Source organism: Lactuca saligna, chromosome 8 (assembly GCF_052625555.1).
Source record: "Lactuca saligna cultivar CGN05327 chromosome 8, ASM5262555v1, whole genome shotgun sequence".
NCBI lineage: Eukaryota > Viridiplantae > Streptophyta > Magnoliopsida > Asterales > Asteraceae > Lactuca > Lactuca saligna.
In genome coordinates, this window is record NC_136424.1 from 255778470 (window position 1) to 255798490 (window position 20021).

At 35.6% G+C, this 20021-nt stretch overlaps 1 protein-coding gene across 2 annotated transcripts; it reads left to right on the plus strand.

Moving 5' to 3' along the window:
• Positions 1 to 2870: 2870 nt before the first annotated feature.
• Positions 2871 to 15494, plus strand: LOC145012743 (disease resistance protein RUN1-like). Of its 2 annotated transcripts, none has more exons than XM_078971530.1 (7): positions 2871 to 3426; positions 10698 to 11826; positions 12417 to 12740; positions 12818 to 13729; positions 13812 to 14391; positions 14815 to 14879; positions 15009 to 15494. In XM_078971530.1, the coding sequence occupies exons 1-7, from the start codon at positions 2897 to 2899 to the stop codon at positions 15195 to 15197; spliced, it is 3729 nt and encodes a 1242-aa protein (XP_078827656.1). In that variant the 5' UTR covers positions 2871 to 2896; the 3' UTR covers positions 15198 to 15494. The 2 variants fall into 2 exon arrangements, with proteins under 2 accessions (XP_078827656.1, XP_078827657.1); XM_078971531.1 differs by having other exon boundaries at positions 3338 to 3426; positions 10691 to 11826.
• The last annotated feature ends 4527 nt before the right edge of the window (positions 15495 to 20021 follow it).

Sequence of the window (20021 nt, forward strand, 5' to 3'; positions counted from 1 at the left end):
TCTCCTTTTCTATACGTAAAGTTTGCAACTTTACGTGAGGAATAGGCTTGGGAAGGGTAGATCTATAGTTTGGAGTCCAAGCATGACTCAAAAGGCCTTTGCATGTATGAAGAACTGAACGGACTCGGCGAGTCCTTTGAGTGGACTTGGCAAGTAGCATGAAGATTAGGAGGAACTCGACGAGTGAGATGAACAACTCGTCGAGTCGGATGAAGATTGCCTGAGACTCGGCGAGTTTGTTCTTTGACACAGCGAGTCTGGCCATGGAACCATAACCTTTTCTGGTTAAGCCATGAGTCGTGGGACGACTCGGTGAGTTGAACAGGATGGGACTCAGAGATTGATGAACTCGGCGAGTTGGGTCGTGACATGGGAGTTTTGAGTATGGGAACTCGACGAGTCAGCAGGTTGACTCGGCGAGTAGGGTCAACCTGGAAGGTTGACTTTGACTTAGGACTTTGACCTTGACCAAGGGTTAACCAGTTGACTTCCAGAGGTATTTTGGTAATGATTGGTATTTATTGAGTTTAGTTGGGGGAGTTGACCAGTGGAGGAGTTCGTGTCGGTGGTTGGAGCAGCGTGATCCTATTTCTTCAGCTGGCAGTTGCAGGTGAGTCTTCTCACCATACCAATGGGTCTAAGGCACCAAGGCCAGCCCATCTTATGTTGTTTGATATGATAGTTAGCTTTATGCTAGGTGGTATGCCAGTAGTTATGTGATATGTGATATGCTAGTTATCTTTGTGATACTTGCATAGAAGACCATGTGGGGTAGCCCATGGCATAATGGTATAAGACCCTGGCGGTAGCCCACGACATCCTTACAGATTTATGTGCATATTATGTGTAGATGTTTATGTGATGCATGATATGCTATTTGGTTATTTATGGGATTTGCAAGGAAGACCCCGGGGGGAGCCCGTGGCATTGGATGTAAGACCATGTAGGGTAGCCCATGGTGGTCCTAGGTAAAGATCATGTGGGGTAGCCCATGGCATTGGATGTAAGACCATGTGGGGGAGCCCATGGCAGTCCTAGGTAAAGACCATGTGGGGTAGCCCATGGCACTGTTACAGGTTTTATGTATGCATGGCTTGCGTGATATGTGTGTAGCTTTATAGCTAACAGTATACGTGGTATATGGGTAGCTTTTATAGCTAACAGGATATGTGATATGTGGTTGTGTGAATGGTATGCTCTTGTAAACTCACTAAGCTTTGTGCTTACAGGTTTGTTTATGGTTTCAGGTATCATCATTTTGGAAAAGGGGAGCTCGAATTGATCGCAATGCACACACACCTATGATTTCCGCAATGAAGGATTTTGGGATAAACTCTGATAAACAATTTGATTAACTATGATTCAAAGGTTTGAATGAAATGGTAACCATGTTTTGGTTACATTATAAGTGAAATTTTTACCCCGTGATTTTTGGGACGTTACATCAGACATGTGTGTTTCCTTTCTTAGCGCAAATACACATTCTAGAGTGTGATTTTATGTCGACGTGTAATCCATGTTGCATCCCCAACCTATTCTAAGGCAAAGATGGATATTTATGGTCTAGTGTCAGATCTTATCTTAGATTGGAGCCTTGTAGTTGCCTTACAATATCTCACCTTTACACGTCTAGACATCTCTTCTGTGGTCAAAAAGATATGCTTATACATGCATGACCCTAACGAACCTCATCTTCATGATTTAAAGCGTATCTTGTGATACATTTGAGGTACTCTTGACTATGGCTTACAAATTCATCCCTCTTCCACTATAGGCCTCATTGCTTATTTTGATGATGATTGGATGCCCGACTCTCGTCGATCGAATAGTGGTTACTATATCTACCTCGGCAACAATCTTATTTCATAGTCGTCCAACTACCAGCGTACCGTATCGCACTCCAGTGCCGATACAGAATACAAAGGTGTCACTAATACCATTGCAGAGACAAGTTGACTTCACAACTTGCTACAAGAACTTCTTACCCATTCGCGAAGGTCACCATTGTCAACTGTGACAATGTCGGCACATTCTATCTTTCCACCAATCTCATTCAACATCAGCGTACCAAACATGTTAAGATTGGAATTCTCTTTATTCAGAAAAAAGTGGCCACGACAAATTCGCATGCTTCATGTCCCTTCCTCTCATTAGTTTGCAGACATCTTCACGAAGGGAGTTCCATCTATGCTCTTTTCAGATTTCCAATCCAGTCTTTGCTTCCGAGATCGCTCTCCCCCTCAAACTACGGGGGCGTATTAGTCTATATTAGATTAGCCCATGCTTATTATATGTAGCCCAATTGTGTATAGTCCAATATTATGCCCGTGCTATATTGTAGTATATATTATTGTTATTGAAATCATTCCATTCAGCTAATCTTGGTCTGTAACTCTCTTGTTTATGTATGTTTCAATTTAAAATGATGATTTTGTAAGGAAAATATGGAGATTTAGACAAAAAGATAAGATGATCATATAAAAAAATATATATAATTTGGAACTCGTTAAACCATCATATATACTAGGTTTGGCAAAGGCAAGTTTTGTAATTCAGTCGTTTTCAAAATATTCTAACATTATCTTATTGCATAGTTTATATCCGAGAAGAATATATATTATAAATATATAATTTATAGCTTTGGAAAGCTCTGTCTTTTATATAAATAATATTTGCATAACTTATGCAAGTGAACTACCTGGACGGCTGGACACGTCTCTTAATTAGTAATCTATTATTTCTAATTCTTATAAGTTTCCAAGAAAATTCCACAAGGTGTATTTTATCAAAAGTAGTTGTTGACTTAAAACTTTTTGTCCATTACAAAAACCATCGCTTACCCTTCATTTGATTGTAAATCTAGTGTCAAAGTACTCATACCTTCTCATCATTCATTATGGTTGTTCTCTCAGAATATAGTGAAGGATCATCTTCATCATCTACAAATGATAAAAAATATGACATATTTTTAAGTTTTCGAGGTGCCGATACTCGTCATAGTTTCATTGATCATCTCCATAAGGCCCTCCTGGGTGCCAATATCTCTACCTTTTTGGATGATGAAGAGATTGAAACCGGAGGAGATCTGAAACCGGAATTGGAAAGCGCGATTAAAGAATCTAGAGCTTCTATTATCGTGTTATCCAAGAACTATGCTAACTCATCATGGTGTCTTGATGAATTGGTACTGATCCTTAGGGAACGTATGATCTCCAACCATATCGTCATCCCTATCTTCTATCATGTTGAACCCACCCATGTTCGGAAGCAACAAAGTAGCTTCGCAGATGCAATTGCTAAGCATAGAAGGGTGATGAAGGCTGAGACAAATGCAAATAGAAGAAATCAATGGGCTCAAAAGATCGACCGATGGATCCAAGCGCTTACCATAGTTGCTGATTTGAAAGGGATGAGCATAGATGGCAGGTAAAATATTTCTTACCCATATTTAGACACGCATCCTTCAACTTTGTTTAATTAACACATGTGTCAGTCTTCTCTAAATGCTATGCTTAATGTTAGACAAAGATATATTTTGTATCTTTAAATTGGACTAATCAAATGCATCAAAGTTGAATCTATTTTTCAATCATGTGATCTGATAAATCAAATGATTCAAACATTTAAATCCGATAAGGCCATAAAGGCTCACCATTTTTATTTTGTCAGACATATTTTATGATAAAATCAAATTTTAATTAGAGTAAATTACACTAAAGGACCAATGACCATGTGTTTTGGGTAGTCTACATGCGTGTATGGTCCGTAACTCTTTCTTTCTTTCTTTTCTTTTTTTTTTTTTTTTTTATTTTTTTTTTTTAAGTTGAAGCATCCCGTAGTTTGATTTTGTTTGAGGTTTAGTTAATACTAAACATGAAATGAATATTATAACCTTTCGTTATTTTTTTTTAGTTTTCCTTTTTATTCTTTTATTTTTTTTTTCTATTAATGGTTTCAATTTTTATTAATATTAATATCAACAAAGCCCACTCACCAGTATGGTTGTTCATAATTTTGATAAAAACGAATTCTCCGATTAGACAATTTGAATATTTGTATTGATTTTCAAAAAAACAAATTATTTTTGGATTGACATTGGTTTATAAAACAAAAACTAAATTGATGAAAATTTGACTATGTGTTATTTTATGCTTATATATTTAATTTATAATACTTATTTGTAATCATTTGTTAATTTACTAAGCCTAATAAAAAATATAAATATGATTTTTTCTCAAAAGTTTTTTATCCGTTAAATATTAAATTAAAATATATGTTTAGTACTTGCTTATAGTTTTTAATTTAGAATTAATCAATATGTTAATGTTTTTTTTTATCGAGCGGTCTAATATGCATGTTATATTTTTTAAAATGTTCCAGACTCTTAACAACCGAACTCTAAAATCGAATGGACTGAATTATAATTAGACTGGTTCGGATCGGATTTGAATTTAGTTTGAACTATATCAATCCATGTTTTGAAAATCAGAATCAAATTGGATTAACTTGATCGGATCTCACGCAACCATGTGGTAAAAACAAAGCAAACTATTCTTTCGCTTTTACTAAAAAAAACGTTAACAGATATGAGCGAACTGATCCATCAAAACAAATACCTCTAGGTCGACGACCGACCACCAACCACCGATCAGTGACCACCCTGCTTGGAAAATCAACCAAAAAACTAAACTAAATTTAAAACCAAAATCAAACACCAATTCATCCTTAAATTATACATTGATTTCATCCTTAAATGAAACATAAAATCAACACTAGTTTCTTCCTCATAATCCAATATCCAACACAAAACATTGATATCAAAAGGAAATAAAGAACGTAAAAGCCATGAAAAAAGTAATAGTCAAACATCTAAAAAAAAAAAAAAAAAAAAAGATGGGGATAAGGTAACCGATAAAAAACCGTAAAAAAATTTAAAATTTATTTGTTTTACTTATTCAGCAGCTAAAAAGCCCAAAATTCATATATATATATATATATATATATATATATATATATATATATATATATATATATATATATATATATATATATATATATATATATATATATTCAGGTTCATTTGAAACCATTCTAATTTTGTGAGACCGTGAGACCGTGAGACCAAATCTAAAAATAATTTTAAAATGCAAAATAAATGGAAAAATCCAAAAAATTTTTTTTTTTTTTTTTTTAAATATTATTTTTGGAACTTGAATTAACTAAAAAAAATAAAAATAAAATAAAAATAAAATAAAAAAATCTCGTTTTTTTTTTTTTTAATTACGTGAAATATTCTAATAGAATATTACACTGACATATTCTAAAAAATAATTTTAAAATGCAAAATAAATGGAAAAACTAAAAATTCTTTTTATAAATATTATTTTCGGAACTTGAATTAAAAAATATATATATATATAAAAAATTCTTTTTTTTTTTAAATACGTGAAATATTCTAATAAAATGTTACACTGTACATATTCTAAAAAATAATTTTAAAATGCAAAATAAATGAAAAAAATTCAAAAATTCTTCTTTTAAATATTATTTTCGGAAATTGAATTAATTAAAAAAAATAAAAAAATAAAAAAATGCGTCTCACGGTCTCACAAAATTAGACCGCCTCATATATATATATATATATATATATATATATATATATATATATATATATATATATATATATATATATATATATATATATATATATAACCTTTACCACATCTATAAATACCCACACAATTTACGCTTCCTACCCACACCTCCTTCTAGTTATTTAAATCTTAGTTTTATATGTAATTTTTATTTTAATTAATGAAATAATTTTTATTTTTAATTAATTTTTATGTTTATTAGTCATTTAAAAAAAAATATAAATCGTAAAAATCAACTATTTTAAAAAAAAAAGTGAATGAAGCTTCCGACAGACACCTTGGTTTTTAGTGAAGGAAAGAAAAGTTAGAGAAATGATGGCGTTGCAGACAAAAAGTGAGGAAATCTTCACCCACACACCCTCCGGCCTAATAAGAAAAAAAATGATGTGAAGCAAAAAAACCACCCACTAAAATCAAAACTAGAAGTTACAATACGTATTAGTAACAAAGATATATTGCTCTTCCTCATATGCTATTCTTCTTATTCTCTGGTGCATCTGCCTAGCCTTGGCGACCGTCAGTAATCCTCAGTGTCGCACGAATGAGTACCGACAACAGTCCTCCTGCTGCTAAAGTCGGACATTGGGCCTTCTTGTGGCCCCTCTGATTAAAATGAAAGCAAATCATATCTGATCCTTGTGTGGTGGTAGCCGTACAATCCCTGCTATAATGACCCGTCCGGCCGCACTTGAAGCAGCCAAATCTACCCACCCTGCACGGCTCCTCGTGCGTCCTGTAGCATTTCCCGCATCGACTACGGCCCTGATGGCCTTTTGATCCGGTATCTGATACCTTGGGCCTCTAGCTTCCTCATCTTCTCCATCTCCAGATCTATCTCCCTCTCCCTGGCTCGCTCAATCATGTCCTACAACGTCTTACAGCTGAATCGACTCACAAACTGTCGAATGTCGCTCCTCAGCATCTCATGATATCTGGCCTTCATCATCTCCTCGTCTGCCACATACTGTGGAACCAGAAGCGCTTCTTCCTGAACATAGCAGTGATCTCAGCCAACATCTCCGAAGTCTAGCGGAGATCCTGGAACTCCCGTGCCAACTGTTGCACCTCGGTTACTGGTGAAAACTCGGCTTGGAACTGAGTCGAGAAATCATCCCACATCATCACATCAACCACATCATCACCCAGCGCATGTCGTACTTCCTCCTACTAGTCGCATGCCCTGTCCTTCAAAAGGCAAGAAGCTAATTTGCCCTTGTCCCCCTCGGTACAACGACTTGTGTGGAAAGCGTTAACAACATCTGCGAACCACCACCTGCTCACAATGGGATCCTTCACCCCATGGTAATCCGGAGCTCCACAAACCTGGAACTCTCTGAATGTCAAAGAACGCGTTCCCATCAAAGCTACCGTCTCCACACGAAACGCGCTCAATCGCTCGTCTAACAACTCCAATATATCCTCCTTAACCGTGCCAAAGATCACATGATTCTGTTCTAAAATAATACGCGTAACCTCGGACACAATGAACTCCCTCGTCTTCTCATCGAGCTATCCGACTCTAGATCCTGAGCATGATCCCTCACCAGCACCAAAGCTGCCAGTTGTCCTACCTTGCAATGTCACCATACTGAAAATATACCATATAAACCATCAGAATACACATCCCAACACATATACAAGTTCCCCGATCTCATCGCAATCTTCCTTGAATCGAGTACGGATCCTCTGCTTTCAGTAGTACAGGCCCATACTACCTTCCACATCTGTCCTTACTTTCCTCAATGATTGCTTTAACTCCACCAATTCACTTCTCGCTAATAAGGCTCCCAACATTATATCTCATCCTAGGTTTTCCTAAGGCAACATCCACACCACTCTCCGCTATCAACTACAGAAAGAACTCTCGTTAACTTCCTCTAAGTAGCTTACGAATACTATTATATATTACTAAAACTAGATAATTCTTCGAATGAGAGAACTCAGCCTACAACGGTTAGGACTCAAACAAGAGTTGGGCAATAACGTTAAAACCTAACCTTCTAAAATTATTTAGTTCCCATAATATGTAACTTAGCATATTCGCTTACTAGTTAGCTGAGGTTAGTAAGAATTCCTAAAGCACAAAGCATGCATCATTCGAGCATCAAGTCATCTGAATCATACATAACCTAATTAGGCCATTCAATCACTGAATAATTAGTACTAGCATGCAATTCTACAGGCTCATGCAACATGCATACAAAGGCATCTCTCCTAGCATACTATCATGCAAAACTGAGCATATCATTAGCCCAAACTAGCATACGATTCACAGATTCACATATCAAATCATATCAGGTAACTTGTATGGGTAATTTGGGAAAGCTTACTTGAGCTCGGTCGATTGCATGCACCACAACCTTTTTATTTTATTAAAACCGATTTTATAAAACATTTTCTATTTGAAAATTCTACCAAATCCTTAGTTTGAGTTCAGACACACCCAAAAGTATGCTCGAATCCCTCAAACCAAGGCTCCGATACCAACTTGTAATGTCCCAAAAATATGATCCAAATATTTCATTTTTAAATTAAGTAAAATTGTTTCCCAAACATAATCCAAACATCTCAAATAAAAACAAGTGTATCAATATCACAAATATCAGAATGAAATCCGAAATGTAGAATCCATATGGTGTGTGCGATGCAGTCAACCTGAGCTCTTCCCTTTGGATCCGGAAGTACATAAAACATAAATTGAAAACCGTAACCACAAAGCTTAGTGAGTTCCCCAAACTACCCCATACCATACATAATTAAACATACATTGGGCCCCTGCCTTCCATTAGGCTCGCCCGACATCGAACCCTGCTTGGTATACATATGTATTATTGTTAGGCCCCGCCTGACATCGGGCCTCACCAACTATACGCATGCAATACATATAACACAATCATGATAGCGCATATAATATCATAAAACATTAGCATACATTCCAGTCATCGTGCCTTGCCCGACATCGAGCCCCGCCCGACATACATAGTAGTACATAACACATGCAAGGGTCACGGATACTCCTAGCATCCTAACATAAACAAGAAGGGTCAGCATTGGTGCCTTCAACCTGTTAAACTCGGTGAGGTAACTCACCTTGAAATCCGAACGATAATTGAATAGGTCTTGACTCCGGATATTAGTTGTACCCGTCACTTAATTGACAAATAGTGACTAATCCTTAGATACAACTCAGATTACCTCAAGTACCCCTTAGGTCATACTTGGTCAAATACAAAAGTCAAAAGTCAAAAGTTAAGGTCAACAGTCCATGTTGACCCAACACGCCGTGTCGTCCTGCAAACACGCGACGTTTCTCCATTATCCACAAAGTCGGGAAAATCCAAGTCAACACGCCGTGTTGACCTACAAACACGTCGTGTCGGCCTGGGATCCAACAACTTAATACATTAAGCTGCCTACATCGACTCCAAGAGCTCCAAAGCTCAGTTGTCAACCAAAATGAGCTAGGAATCACCGAAATGGGTCCAAAACCTAAACCCTAGGCTTAAAAGAGTGAAGGTTGAACCATTAAGCACTTAATCTTCAATTATTTAGCCCCAAAATGCAAATCTGACACCCTAGAGCTGGAAAACCATGTAAAGTTGCCAACTTTACGTTCATACATGCTTAAGAGAAGCTCTAAAGCTTAAGAAGGGCTTAATAAAGAGCTTAATGCATGCATGTGACCTAGAATCTTATAAATCTTGCACCTTTTTGCCAAAGGAGACCGCATAAAGCTTAGATCTATAGGGCAAACCCAAAAAGCGACTTAACTCCTCAGACAACTCAAAAAAAAGAGCCAAAACATAACAAAACCCTCTATGAGGAGATCTAATCAACAACAAGACAAGGTATGCACTTGATACCTCAAAGACACTGCAACAAGTGGAGAGATTCTAGATCTATGAATTTCCTTCGAAGATCGGTACCTTCAATCTCCAAAGCTCCTTCAAAAGAGAAATAATGTCCACAAGAATCCAATCAAAGCTCAAGAACACCTCCAAGAAAGCTCAATGCTCGATTTAGGGTTTTAATAGCAAAGGAGGCTGGTAAGGAGGCTAGTTAAGAGGACTTAAGGCCTTTATATAAGGTGCAACACCCTACAAAGTAGGGTTTCATTCTCAGCAGCCAACACACCATGTTAGGACACCCCAACGCGCCGTGTTGGTTCATTAAACTTCGCGGGTCAAAACCATAACGCCACGTCGTGTTGAGTATATTATTATGAATATATTAGTATATCATTACTATCTTTGAATCATAAGGATTAGAGTAACTTACACGAATGATCCCTATGGTTTTGGATAATTTGTACATTCAGTGTCTAACTAAGGTCCCTACTATTTGTTTTTGTTGCACGCTTGGTCCCTATCTATCTAAAAAGGCTATTTTGCCCTTATTTTTTAATTTATTTAAACAAACACACACCCCTAACCTTATCTCCACCTCACCTTATCTTACCTTAGCTAACCCACATTATTTAGATAAATTAAAAAATCAAGGGCAAAATAATCTTTTTAGGTAAGATAGGGATCAAACACGCAACAAAAACAAACATTAGGGACCTTCCAAGTTAAAAAAATAAGTTAGGGACCAGACATGCAAATTACACCAAACCATAGCTATCATTCATGTAATTTATTCTAAGGATTATAATAATATCATAAGTCATTTAATCAGAACCAAAATAATTCTGCTTTTAAGTTGCATATGATAATCTTACATGTTGTTTACATTCATGCAAAACCTCCAAAATATTTTAGTGTGTATGTACTTCTTGAAACTAATGAAACATACTAAGATTCAGTGCCCCAATAGTGAAATCTTGCATTACTTAATGGTTCTAATCTCACTATACATAATTTTATGGCCTTACATAACAAACACTTATATGGTTCGAAATAAAAATATGATATAACTTAACCAAACATAACAACTTCATATGAAAGAAATTTGATTTTCATCTTATGATGGATTAAATCTCAATATTTGGCATCTTAGTATTTTGGATTGTATTCTATGGTTGTAATTAAAATTAGGTTTCAGGGGAGAGACCGAGTTTATTGAAGAAATTGCTAAGGACGTCTACCACAGATTACGCATATCCTCAAGGATTCCTCTGCCACTACTCATTGGGAGGGATGATTCTAAGAAGTTCGTCACTTCATGGTTGAAAGATACATCCTCGCATACGGCAGACATACTCACTATTTTGGGTATGGGTGGTATAGGAAAGACATCTTTAGCTAAATATGTCTATGGGTTACATTGTGATGAGTTCGCAACAAGTAGCTTTATTGAAGATATAAGTAGAAGATGTGAAGAAAAATATAATGGGTTGCTTGATTTACAAAAACAACTTTATGATGAAATTTCTAAAAGAAGTTCAATACAAGTTCATGATGTTTCTGTATACACCTTAAAGATAGAAAATGCATTAGCCCATAAAAAAGTGCTTATCGTTCTTGACGATGTTGATAGTCTTGACCAGTTGGATGCATTACTTGGAAGCAAAGGTTTACATCCAGAAAGCAAGATTATAATAACAACAAAGGATGCATGGTTGACAGAGAGTTGTGTACTATTCAAAGCGAACATTAAGCCCACACATGAAAAGCACTTGCTTCAAGGCTTATTACAGGGTCAATCAAAACAACTTTTGTGTTTTAATACGTGCGTGCCCAACAATCCCAAGGCAGGATACGAAGACGTCCTAGAAAAACTTGTGGAGTATTGTGAAGGACATCCATTGGCTCTTAAAGTTTTGGGAAAGTCTCTGCATAACCGAGATGTATTTTACTGGGAAGAATTCCTGAAAGGGCTAAAGAAAGAAAACAACTCACCTATAAACAATGTCTTGAGAAAAAGCTTTGACTCTTTGCCTTCTGAAAATGATAAAGAGTTGTTTAAGCATATCGCATGTTTTTTTGTTGGCACAGATAGAGATTTTACTGAAACAATATTAAAGGCTTGCGATATAAAAACAAAATATGGGATCATGAATCTCATTGACAAATGTTTTGTTGATATCACATCAAATAACGAATTGATGATGCATGGGTTGCTTCGGGAAATGGGAAGAGTTTTAGTGCATCAAGAATCACCTAACAAGCCATGGAAGCGAAGTAGATTATGGTGTCATGAGGATTCATTTAAAGTGTTGAAACAAAAAAAGGTAAGACTCCATGTATACTTGTCAGTTTTAATTATATATGTTAAAAATAATTAATATATATATATATATATATATATATATATATATATATATATATATATATATATATATATATACACGGGGTGTAAGACCCATGTATTACATGAGTTCATTTAAAAAAGAATAAATATGAAAATTCAAAGCATTTGAAAAAGTTTGAATTTATAAGAAAATTTAGAAAAATATTGAATTATTAAAATTAAAGTGTTTTTTTTTCTCTTTTAAATTTAAACAAACGATTTAGATAAAAAAAACAAAGAAAAATAGTGAAGTTTTAATTTAGATATGTTGAAATTAGAAGAAAAACCAATTACTAAAATTGAAATGTATTTATTATTACATTTATTACAATTATTATATTTTAATATTATGTAAAATTTAATAAAATAGAAAAAAACACAAAATGTCATGTGGAAAAATTTTAATTGAACATAACAATAAAATGACATGTGGTCAAATTAATGAGAGTGTGAGATGTGACAAAAAGATTTTGATTTATTAGAGTGGATATCAATTTTATTATTTTGTTTTTGGCATCTCTTTCTTAATAGGGTAAGGAAAATATTCTAGGCCTCACCCTTGACACGAGAATGATTAAGAAAGAGAAATTACATGGATCATTTGAGTTGAAAACGGAAGCATTGAGTAAGATGAATAATCTAATGCTCTTACAACTCAACTATGTGCAAATCAGTGAGTCTTACGAGAACTTTTCAAAAAAATTAAGATGGTTGTGTATGCATGGGTTCCCTTCAAAATGTATACCTTCAAACTTACCGATGGATAATCTTGTTGCTCTTGACATGTCTTATAGCAACTTTGAATCATTTGTCATTTGGTATAGTAATCCACAACAACTCCAGAGTAGAAAAAAGGTAACTCAAGTCCATTTTATATTCATCAATGTTGAGTTGATGACATTCACTACTATTCTAACTTATCCCCATTTCAGGAGTTACTTGGCTTGTCTTCAAAAGACAAAAGGTTGTTTGGCTCTCTAAAAATTCTTAATTTAAGTTTTTGTGAACGGCTTCTTAGTCTGGTTGGCTTTGTAGAACTCCCTGCACTTGAGAGATTAATAGCTACTAATTGCAATGAGTTGGTTGAGATATGTGAATCAATTAAGGAATGTGTTGAACTTGTGTATATTGATCTAAGCTACTGCAAAAAGCTTGAAAAACTTAACATAGGCATGTTAAGGAAGCTTAAAACACTATTGCTGGAGGGTTGTAATCTTGGTAGTTCTCACATTGAGATTAGAGATATGGATTCACCAGAAATGATCAAGGCTAACATCATTGACATAAACAAAAAGTTATCTTCCTCCACCATTCATGAGGACATACCAAGTGATTCCCAGTTCTTTACGATTTCTTTGCCCATCTCTTTAGTAAAGTTATCCCTTGTAAATAATAATTTGTCCACGGAATCCTTTCCAATGGAATTTAGTTGGTTGGTCATGTTAAAGGAATTACGTTTAGATAATAATCCCATTACTTCCCTTCCCATTTGTGTGAGAAGACTTCCCAGGCTTCAATTACTTAGTTTGTCACAATGTGAAAGGTTGACATCAGTCGAGCATCCTCCAAGTACACTAACATTTTTGAACGTCCATTATGACAAACAGAGTTTACTACGAAAAGTTGTATTTGATCCAAAAATGTGCCCACTCGACTTAATTACACCGTGGACAGTGGTAGAACCTTTGCCTTGTGAAATTGAAGGCATCGTTAAGATCCAACCTATGGCAAGTGTTGAGGAAAAGGTATTACATAGTTTGGGCTGGAATAAACTCGACTTTCTTAACAAAAAGGGTGTGCGACATTATTCTTATGGTAGAGAATCAACGGAACATCAAATTCAGGTTTTATCTGGTTAATTATATGTCGTTTTGTGAATATGTAGCTAATTTATGGTGACTAATTAAGCTTGGGTTTATCTGGCAGATGTTTTATGAATTTGGAATATTCAGCACTATTTACTTGGGGAAAGATATGCCGAAATGGATTAGGTGTAGAAGCGAGGGAGAATCAATATCATTTAACATTCCATCTTCTCCTAACAGGCTCAGAGGATTTAATTTCTGCTATGTTTATACACATAGATTTTTGCCTATGATCATCATTCATAATAAAACAAAAAACCGCGCCTGGTTCTACGAACATTGCAGTAGTGACGTTCATGTAGGTGAAGAAGGGTGTTACACGGTGTTAAGCCATTGGATGTTTGGAATAAATGAGATGGAAGGTGGTGACGAGGTTTCTATTACAGTAAGAAGAACCTCGTATTTTGGTTCTCCTGCATGGGAGTGTGGGGTGGAGGTTGTTTATGATGCTGGAAATACTGCTGAAGAAGATGTGCTGACTTATTACAAATCATGGAATCACATAATTGGTGGAGATCTCACCGGATATCAGTTAGCAACAGGAGAATATTACATCCTAAGCATTAGGCGAATTATGTTACGTGGTATCGATGCTAATGATGTTTATCCTAATATTTTTCGAGACAACACCCACTATAAAGGTAGATATCATTTTTACTGAATATTTTGTGGATCCTGTGTTACTTTTAATCTTGTTTGTATGTGCCAAGAATTCATAGATTAAAATTAGAGTTTATCTTCATAAAATTTAAACCAGTTTTAAAAATTTAAGTGTATCAGTCCTATTCAAAGTATAGATCCGCATAAATGGGTTGATTTAGTACAGGAAAAATGGAAAATATAATAGACTATACTATTTTACAGGAGATAACATATCTATCTTCTATTCTTATCGCTAATAGGTCCATTATCAAGTTTTTTTCTGATATTTTAGATCATATAAATATAAAGGATTAGATCTCAACAAGGACCAACACATTGGGAAACCTAGCTGCAACTACTTTCGCCCAAGTGGATGCATGTAAATGATAACTAACGTATTACTTTTTATTCCTTTTCATCAGAATTTGGAATCCGTTTCACAGCTTTCTCCCAAAGGCAGCCAGTCATACTTGGTCACGTACCGGAGGTGTGATTTTTGACACCCAAACCTTTTTCTCACCACATTAATGTTAACATTATCATAATAATTCTTGATTAGTTTATGATTTAGCAAAATTAAAGGAGTTGTGACCTTTCAATTAATATTGAATGCTAGGAAAATGAAACATCTACGTGCAATGATCCCACCCTTAATGATGAGGATGAAGTTGATGAAGTCGAGGTCGAGATGGAGTTCGAGCTCGAGTTCGAGTTCGTGGCTGAGGCCGACGCTGAGGTTGAGAGGGAGCAAGAGGCTAAAAGGTCATGCATGTGGAGCAAGTGGTTTAAGTGTACGCGGGCATAACTTTTATGTATGGAATTGCGGTGTCATGATTATTTCACGAAAATGACTCAACAGGACCGTGCAGCCTTAATTTATTTCTCTAGGGACATCATTTCAGAGTATGTGGTTTTTATCAAGGTTTTTGATTTTTAATTTAGTTAAATCGTGTAATTTGTCATCGATTGATATATTTATACAATATATATTTTTTGTTTCTTTAATGTTTTGCCATGCCTTCTGGAAAGGGTACCGTTTGTACCAACTATCATGTAGCCGTCTGTAACTTCCTAAAAATACTCAGTTCTTCATTCATATCCATTTTATGAATATCATGAGTACATATAGAGATGATATATCACACTTAGATTTTGCAAATTCCTAATCTTTATATAGGAAACATTTTTTCTTTCACTACATGCATTTGAAACTTCCATGCATTTTTCCTTTCACCACATTCATTTGAACTCTCATAACTTTTCAATTTCTTTCTAATAATAATTATAAGTTGGTTAATAACGTTAAATGATTATAAAATCTAAAGTGTAATCATATATAAATTAAATTTCAATATTAAAATAATATATTTACTTCTACTTATAAAGTTAGGTTTTTTTAACTTTTAATATATTATACTTAATTTATTAGTTTTAATATATTGTTGGATGTGAACCATTATCATTTTAAAGATACAATTTTGGAACAATTTGTATAAAATACTTAAATTATTAATTTAAATATAACATTATAGGTCAGCATAAATATAAATTTGCGTTTATGTTAAACAGTCCAAAAATTATTTTGTAAATAGTTAAAAGTGATAAATTGTAGTGTGTTTCTAATAATGATTATAAAATTGTTAATAAGGTTAAATATATATCAAACATAAAGTGCAATCATAAATAAACTAAATTTCAGTTTTAAAATAATATATTACTTCTACTTATAAAGTTATGTCTTTAACTTTTAACATATTATATGTCACACCCCCAAACCAAGGATGGCGGAAACGTTCGGGGTTAGAGGACTTCATGTATTGTATCATAACAACGAGTATAATAGTGATCAAAGCAATACAACCAATCATAAACATAATCGAAAAAGTATTACATGGTTGCAAGTCTTACATATGTCATTAATTGATTACAACACTATGTAAAAATAGTTGTTTAACGTTGTAGCGTCTCATCCTCAAAAGCTTGTAGTTACTTGGTTTCACTGAATTCCTGAGAATACAAGTTGTTTGAAAAAGTGTCAACACAAAGTGTAACGCCTATGTTTCTGGGCCTGTCATTAATGTTAATATAATAGTCTAGGTTAACCTTTGTAACCCGTTTTGAAATAATAGAAGTGTATTATTTGAGTATTATGTGTTTTGTGCTTAATTGCTTAATTATGTGATTTGATTAATGAAGAATAAAAATAAGCATCAAAATTTAAGTATAAAATAAACTTGATATCTTTGGATAATGTTGTACTAGTTGAAACAAGGTTTCCGAAGATATAAAGAATGCCGAAATCCGAGTTATAACGAAGAAGTTATGACATGTCGAAGTTTCGCGACAGAACCGACAACGCTGAATGACGTAAAAAGTGAAATTTACGTTAGAGCGATATTAAGCCTTAGTGATGTAAACGAGAATCGAAGATCTCGTTGTTAGTATCGAAGCGATACAAAGTTAGGCGAGAACGGACGTCAAACGAAGAAGTTATGAATTTTTAACGAAATTTTCTGTTCCGACCTATTAAAAATAAATAATAAAAATAAAATCAAAATTAGCCGACGGAGTCTAAACAAAAGTTGTAGAACGTAGTCTCACCTTTGTGTGGATATAAAGAACGTCGAAAACGGAGTTCGTATGAAGAAGATATGAATTTTCGAACTTTATTAAATAATTAATAATTAAATTTAATTATTAAAACTCGGTATTATCCGGAGGCGAGTCATCGGACTCATCCGAAGTACGCCCCGCGTACACCGAGGTATGTCGAAACTCGCACTCAAGTTCTTCGGTACGTAAGCAATGACGTTTCGGGGGCTTACGCCCCGCGTAAGGCAGTACGCCCCGCGTACTGCGAGGCCTCAGCCTCCTATAAATAGGATGCGAGGGCAGTCGGCTCCTTTGCTATTTTTCTCTCTTCTCTCTCCCGTTTTGCATCGTTTTGCGTGCCAGAAGTACCCCGAAGCCCCGGTAATATTCCCGAGCCCCGAAGCAAGTCCCGAGATCCCGAAGATCCCGAGAAGTGCGGTTTCCGAGCCGAAGCTCTGCCCGCGAGAAGTTCGATTTTTGTTGAGATCTTCCAGATCTGCTGAGGATTACTACTTCTACAAGCCGTAGTGCTGTCTGATCATCTTCTGATCAAGTGAGTGTGTAGTTACTTTCTTCTAATGCATAATTATGAAGTATTTTATACGAAGTACGTGTTATGTGTATAATTTTGTTGTTATGTGCGTGAATGTATATTCACTCTCTTCAATCTCATAGATGTGATTTGTTTTCTGTGAAATACGTGTTATGTGGGTATGCCTCATCTGTTATGGGAAATATGTATTGAATAAAAATGCTATACAGGTTTTAAACTATGTATAAAAATATATATTTTTATCTACTAATATGTTGGGTAGAACATGGGTAGATAGTTGGTGTGTAATAAACAGATGAGAGGCCTCGATGTTGTTGTTGTTGACCTAGTTATTCAGCGGAGTATGGATAACGACCACAGACTCCTTCTTGACAGTCTCGTGGAACGCTAGCAGGTTCATAACCGGTAGGTGTTGTGAACGATGTGTTCACCGGTGTACTCTATCCCCCTCATGGTTGCCTTTAGGATATCTATTGTTGAGGAAACCCCTTAGCAGTAATGTCCGTCCCGATGAAAATCATAGATTAGGTCCCTTGAGATAGATGTTGTTTTAGGGACGTAAAGTGAGGATAACGGGAATGGGTAATCGGGATAGTGGTTGGTTGGTGAAATTAAATATAATTTATTTATTGTGGGTTGAAAACCCTATATGCTTACTAGGCTCCCAAGCCTGACCCACTCAGTTTTATTTGTATTACAGGAAGTGGCGCAAGGGCGTAAGATGGATGAATCATCGAGTTGTTTTGTTTACAAGTTTGTATATGTATATATTTTTTGAATGACTTTTAATGTTATCGTTTATGCCTTATGGTCTGTATCGGAACATGACACCCCGAGTTTTAATTATATAATGAAAATGCATCTCTTGATGAAATGCTTTGATAAATATTATTTTATCATGTTTTGTTTTGGGAACAAATTCCGCAACACTTTTAAATCAAATGGATTTACTCTGAAATTATTTTTAAAAGCATAAATGAAATTGGTCTTTTCTGGCCGAGATTTTGGGGATGTCACATTTGGTATCAGAGCATTAGTTTAAGCGAACTAGGAATTTGTAGGATTTCTAGACTTAAACTTAGAATGCTAAGTAGAATTTTGAGATGTGTGTCTGTTGGATTTTAGGCACGAGCACTAGTTTAATTTTAGGAAAGTTGCCTAAAATACTTTTATGTGCTAAATGTTATATGTTGCCATATATGATATTATTTGTTCGGATCTACGGTTTGTTGCCAACCAGATCTGAAGGTTTATGTGTTTAGGATTCTAAGCGTATGTATACGATATGAGAACTAGCATGTAATCGTTTCGGAGTGATAAGGATGATTTGAAATCTATCATGAATGAAGATCTAAATTTCACCTTATTCGGTGTGTAGAAAAAAAAATGGTGAGAACAAGGTGTGGCGTTGGAAACGCGGATGAAAACAGGAATCAACCGCCAGTGATTGAGCAAATACCTGTTGTAGCAGCAGCACTAGAACCAATAACGATGGCTGGAGTGCAAGCCATGATTCGGGCTATGCTAGTCGAACAAAGGGAGGAGATGCGACAGATGTTGCATAATAATAGGGAAGAACCTATCATTCCTATTGAGGAACCTGAATTGATTCCCGAGCAATCGGAGGAAGGGAACAATAGTCGTATTATGAGTCAATTTGGGACTCAAGGAGAACGAAGAAACAATCCGGAAAGGAGAAACAACAAGGATGGGCAATTGTACAAGAACTTCTTGGGCGCCAAACCGCCAAGTCTTTCTGGGAGCCCAAAGCCTATTGAGATAATGGATTGGATCTCCGAAATGGAGATGGTATTTGAAAGTTGCGACTATAGCAACAAACAGAAGACTGTCTTTACAGTTAGATAACTGAAGACTGGAGTATTGAGTTGGTGGAAGTTGTTGGCAGATACTATGCCACGAGGAGAAGCCCTGAAAATGTCATGGGAGGAGTTCTTGGAACAGTTAAGGGTGCAATATTGTTTAGAGATAGATCTGATTGATCTAAACAATGAGTTCCAAAACTTGAAGAAGGGGATGATGAGCGTAAACGACTACGCTACGGCATTCACTGAGAAAATGAAATTATTTTCGTACCTAGTGCCAACGGAACTCTCCAAGATTGAGAGGTTTGCTAATGGACTGCCTGCCGACTTTGGTCCGACAGTCAAGATGGCAACTACTCTGAAAACGGCTGTTCGTGCAGCTAAGAATGTGGAGGCCCAGCAGAAGGAAAAGGGTCTGGAAAGGATAGAAGTTAGTGAAAGTGGAAGTTCGATGGAACTTCAGGGTCGAATAAGAAAAACAAGTTTTCGAAGTCTGGTTCGAGGGGAAGTGAAGGCGAAGCGAAATGGTGCGACAAATGTAAGAAGAAGCATCATGGAAAATGTGAGGTAGTGGCCACATGCTACAAGTGTGGAAAGCCAGGTCACTATGCCAATGAATGTACCCTCACTAAGAAAGTTTGTTATGGTTGTGGTGAGGAGG

Coding starts and splice junctions, on each gene's coding strand:
- LOC145012743 (XM_078971530.1), top strand. CDS start 2,897: ATGGTTGTTCTCTCAGAATATAGTGAAGGATCATCTTCATCATCTACA. Junction 3,427..10,697: donor GGGATGAGCATAGATGGCAG/GTAAAATATTTC, acceptor ATTAGGTTTCAG/GGGAGAGACCGAGTTTATTG. Junction 12,741..12,817: donor AACTCCAGAGTAGAAAAAAG/GTAACTCAAGTC, acceptor TCCCCATTTCAG/GAGTTACTTGGCTTGTCTTC.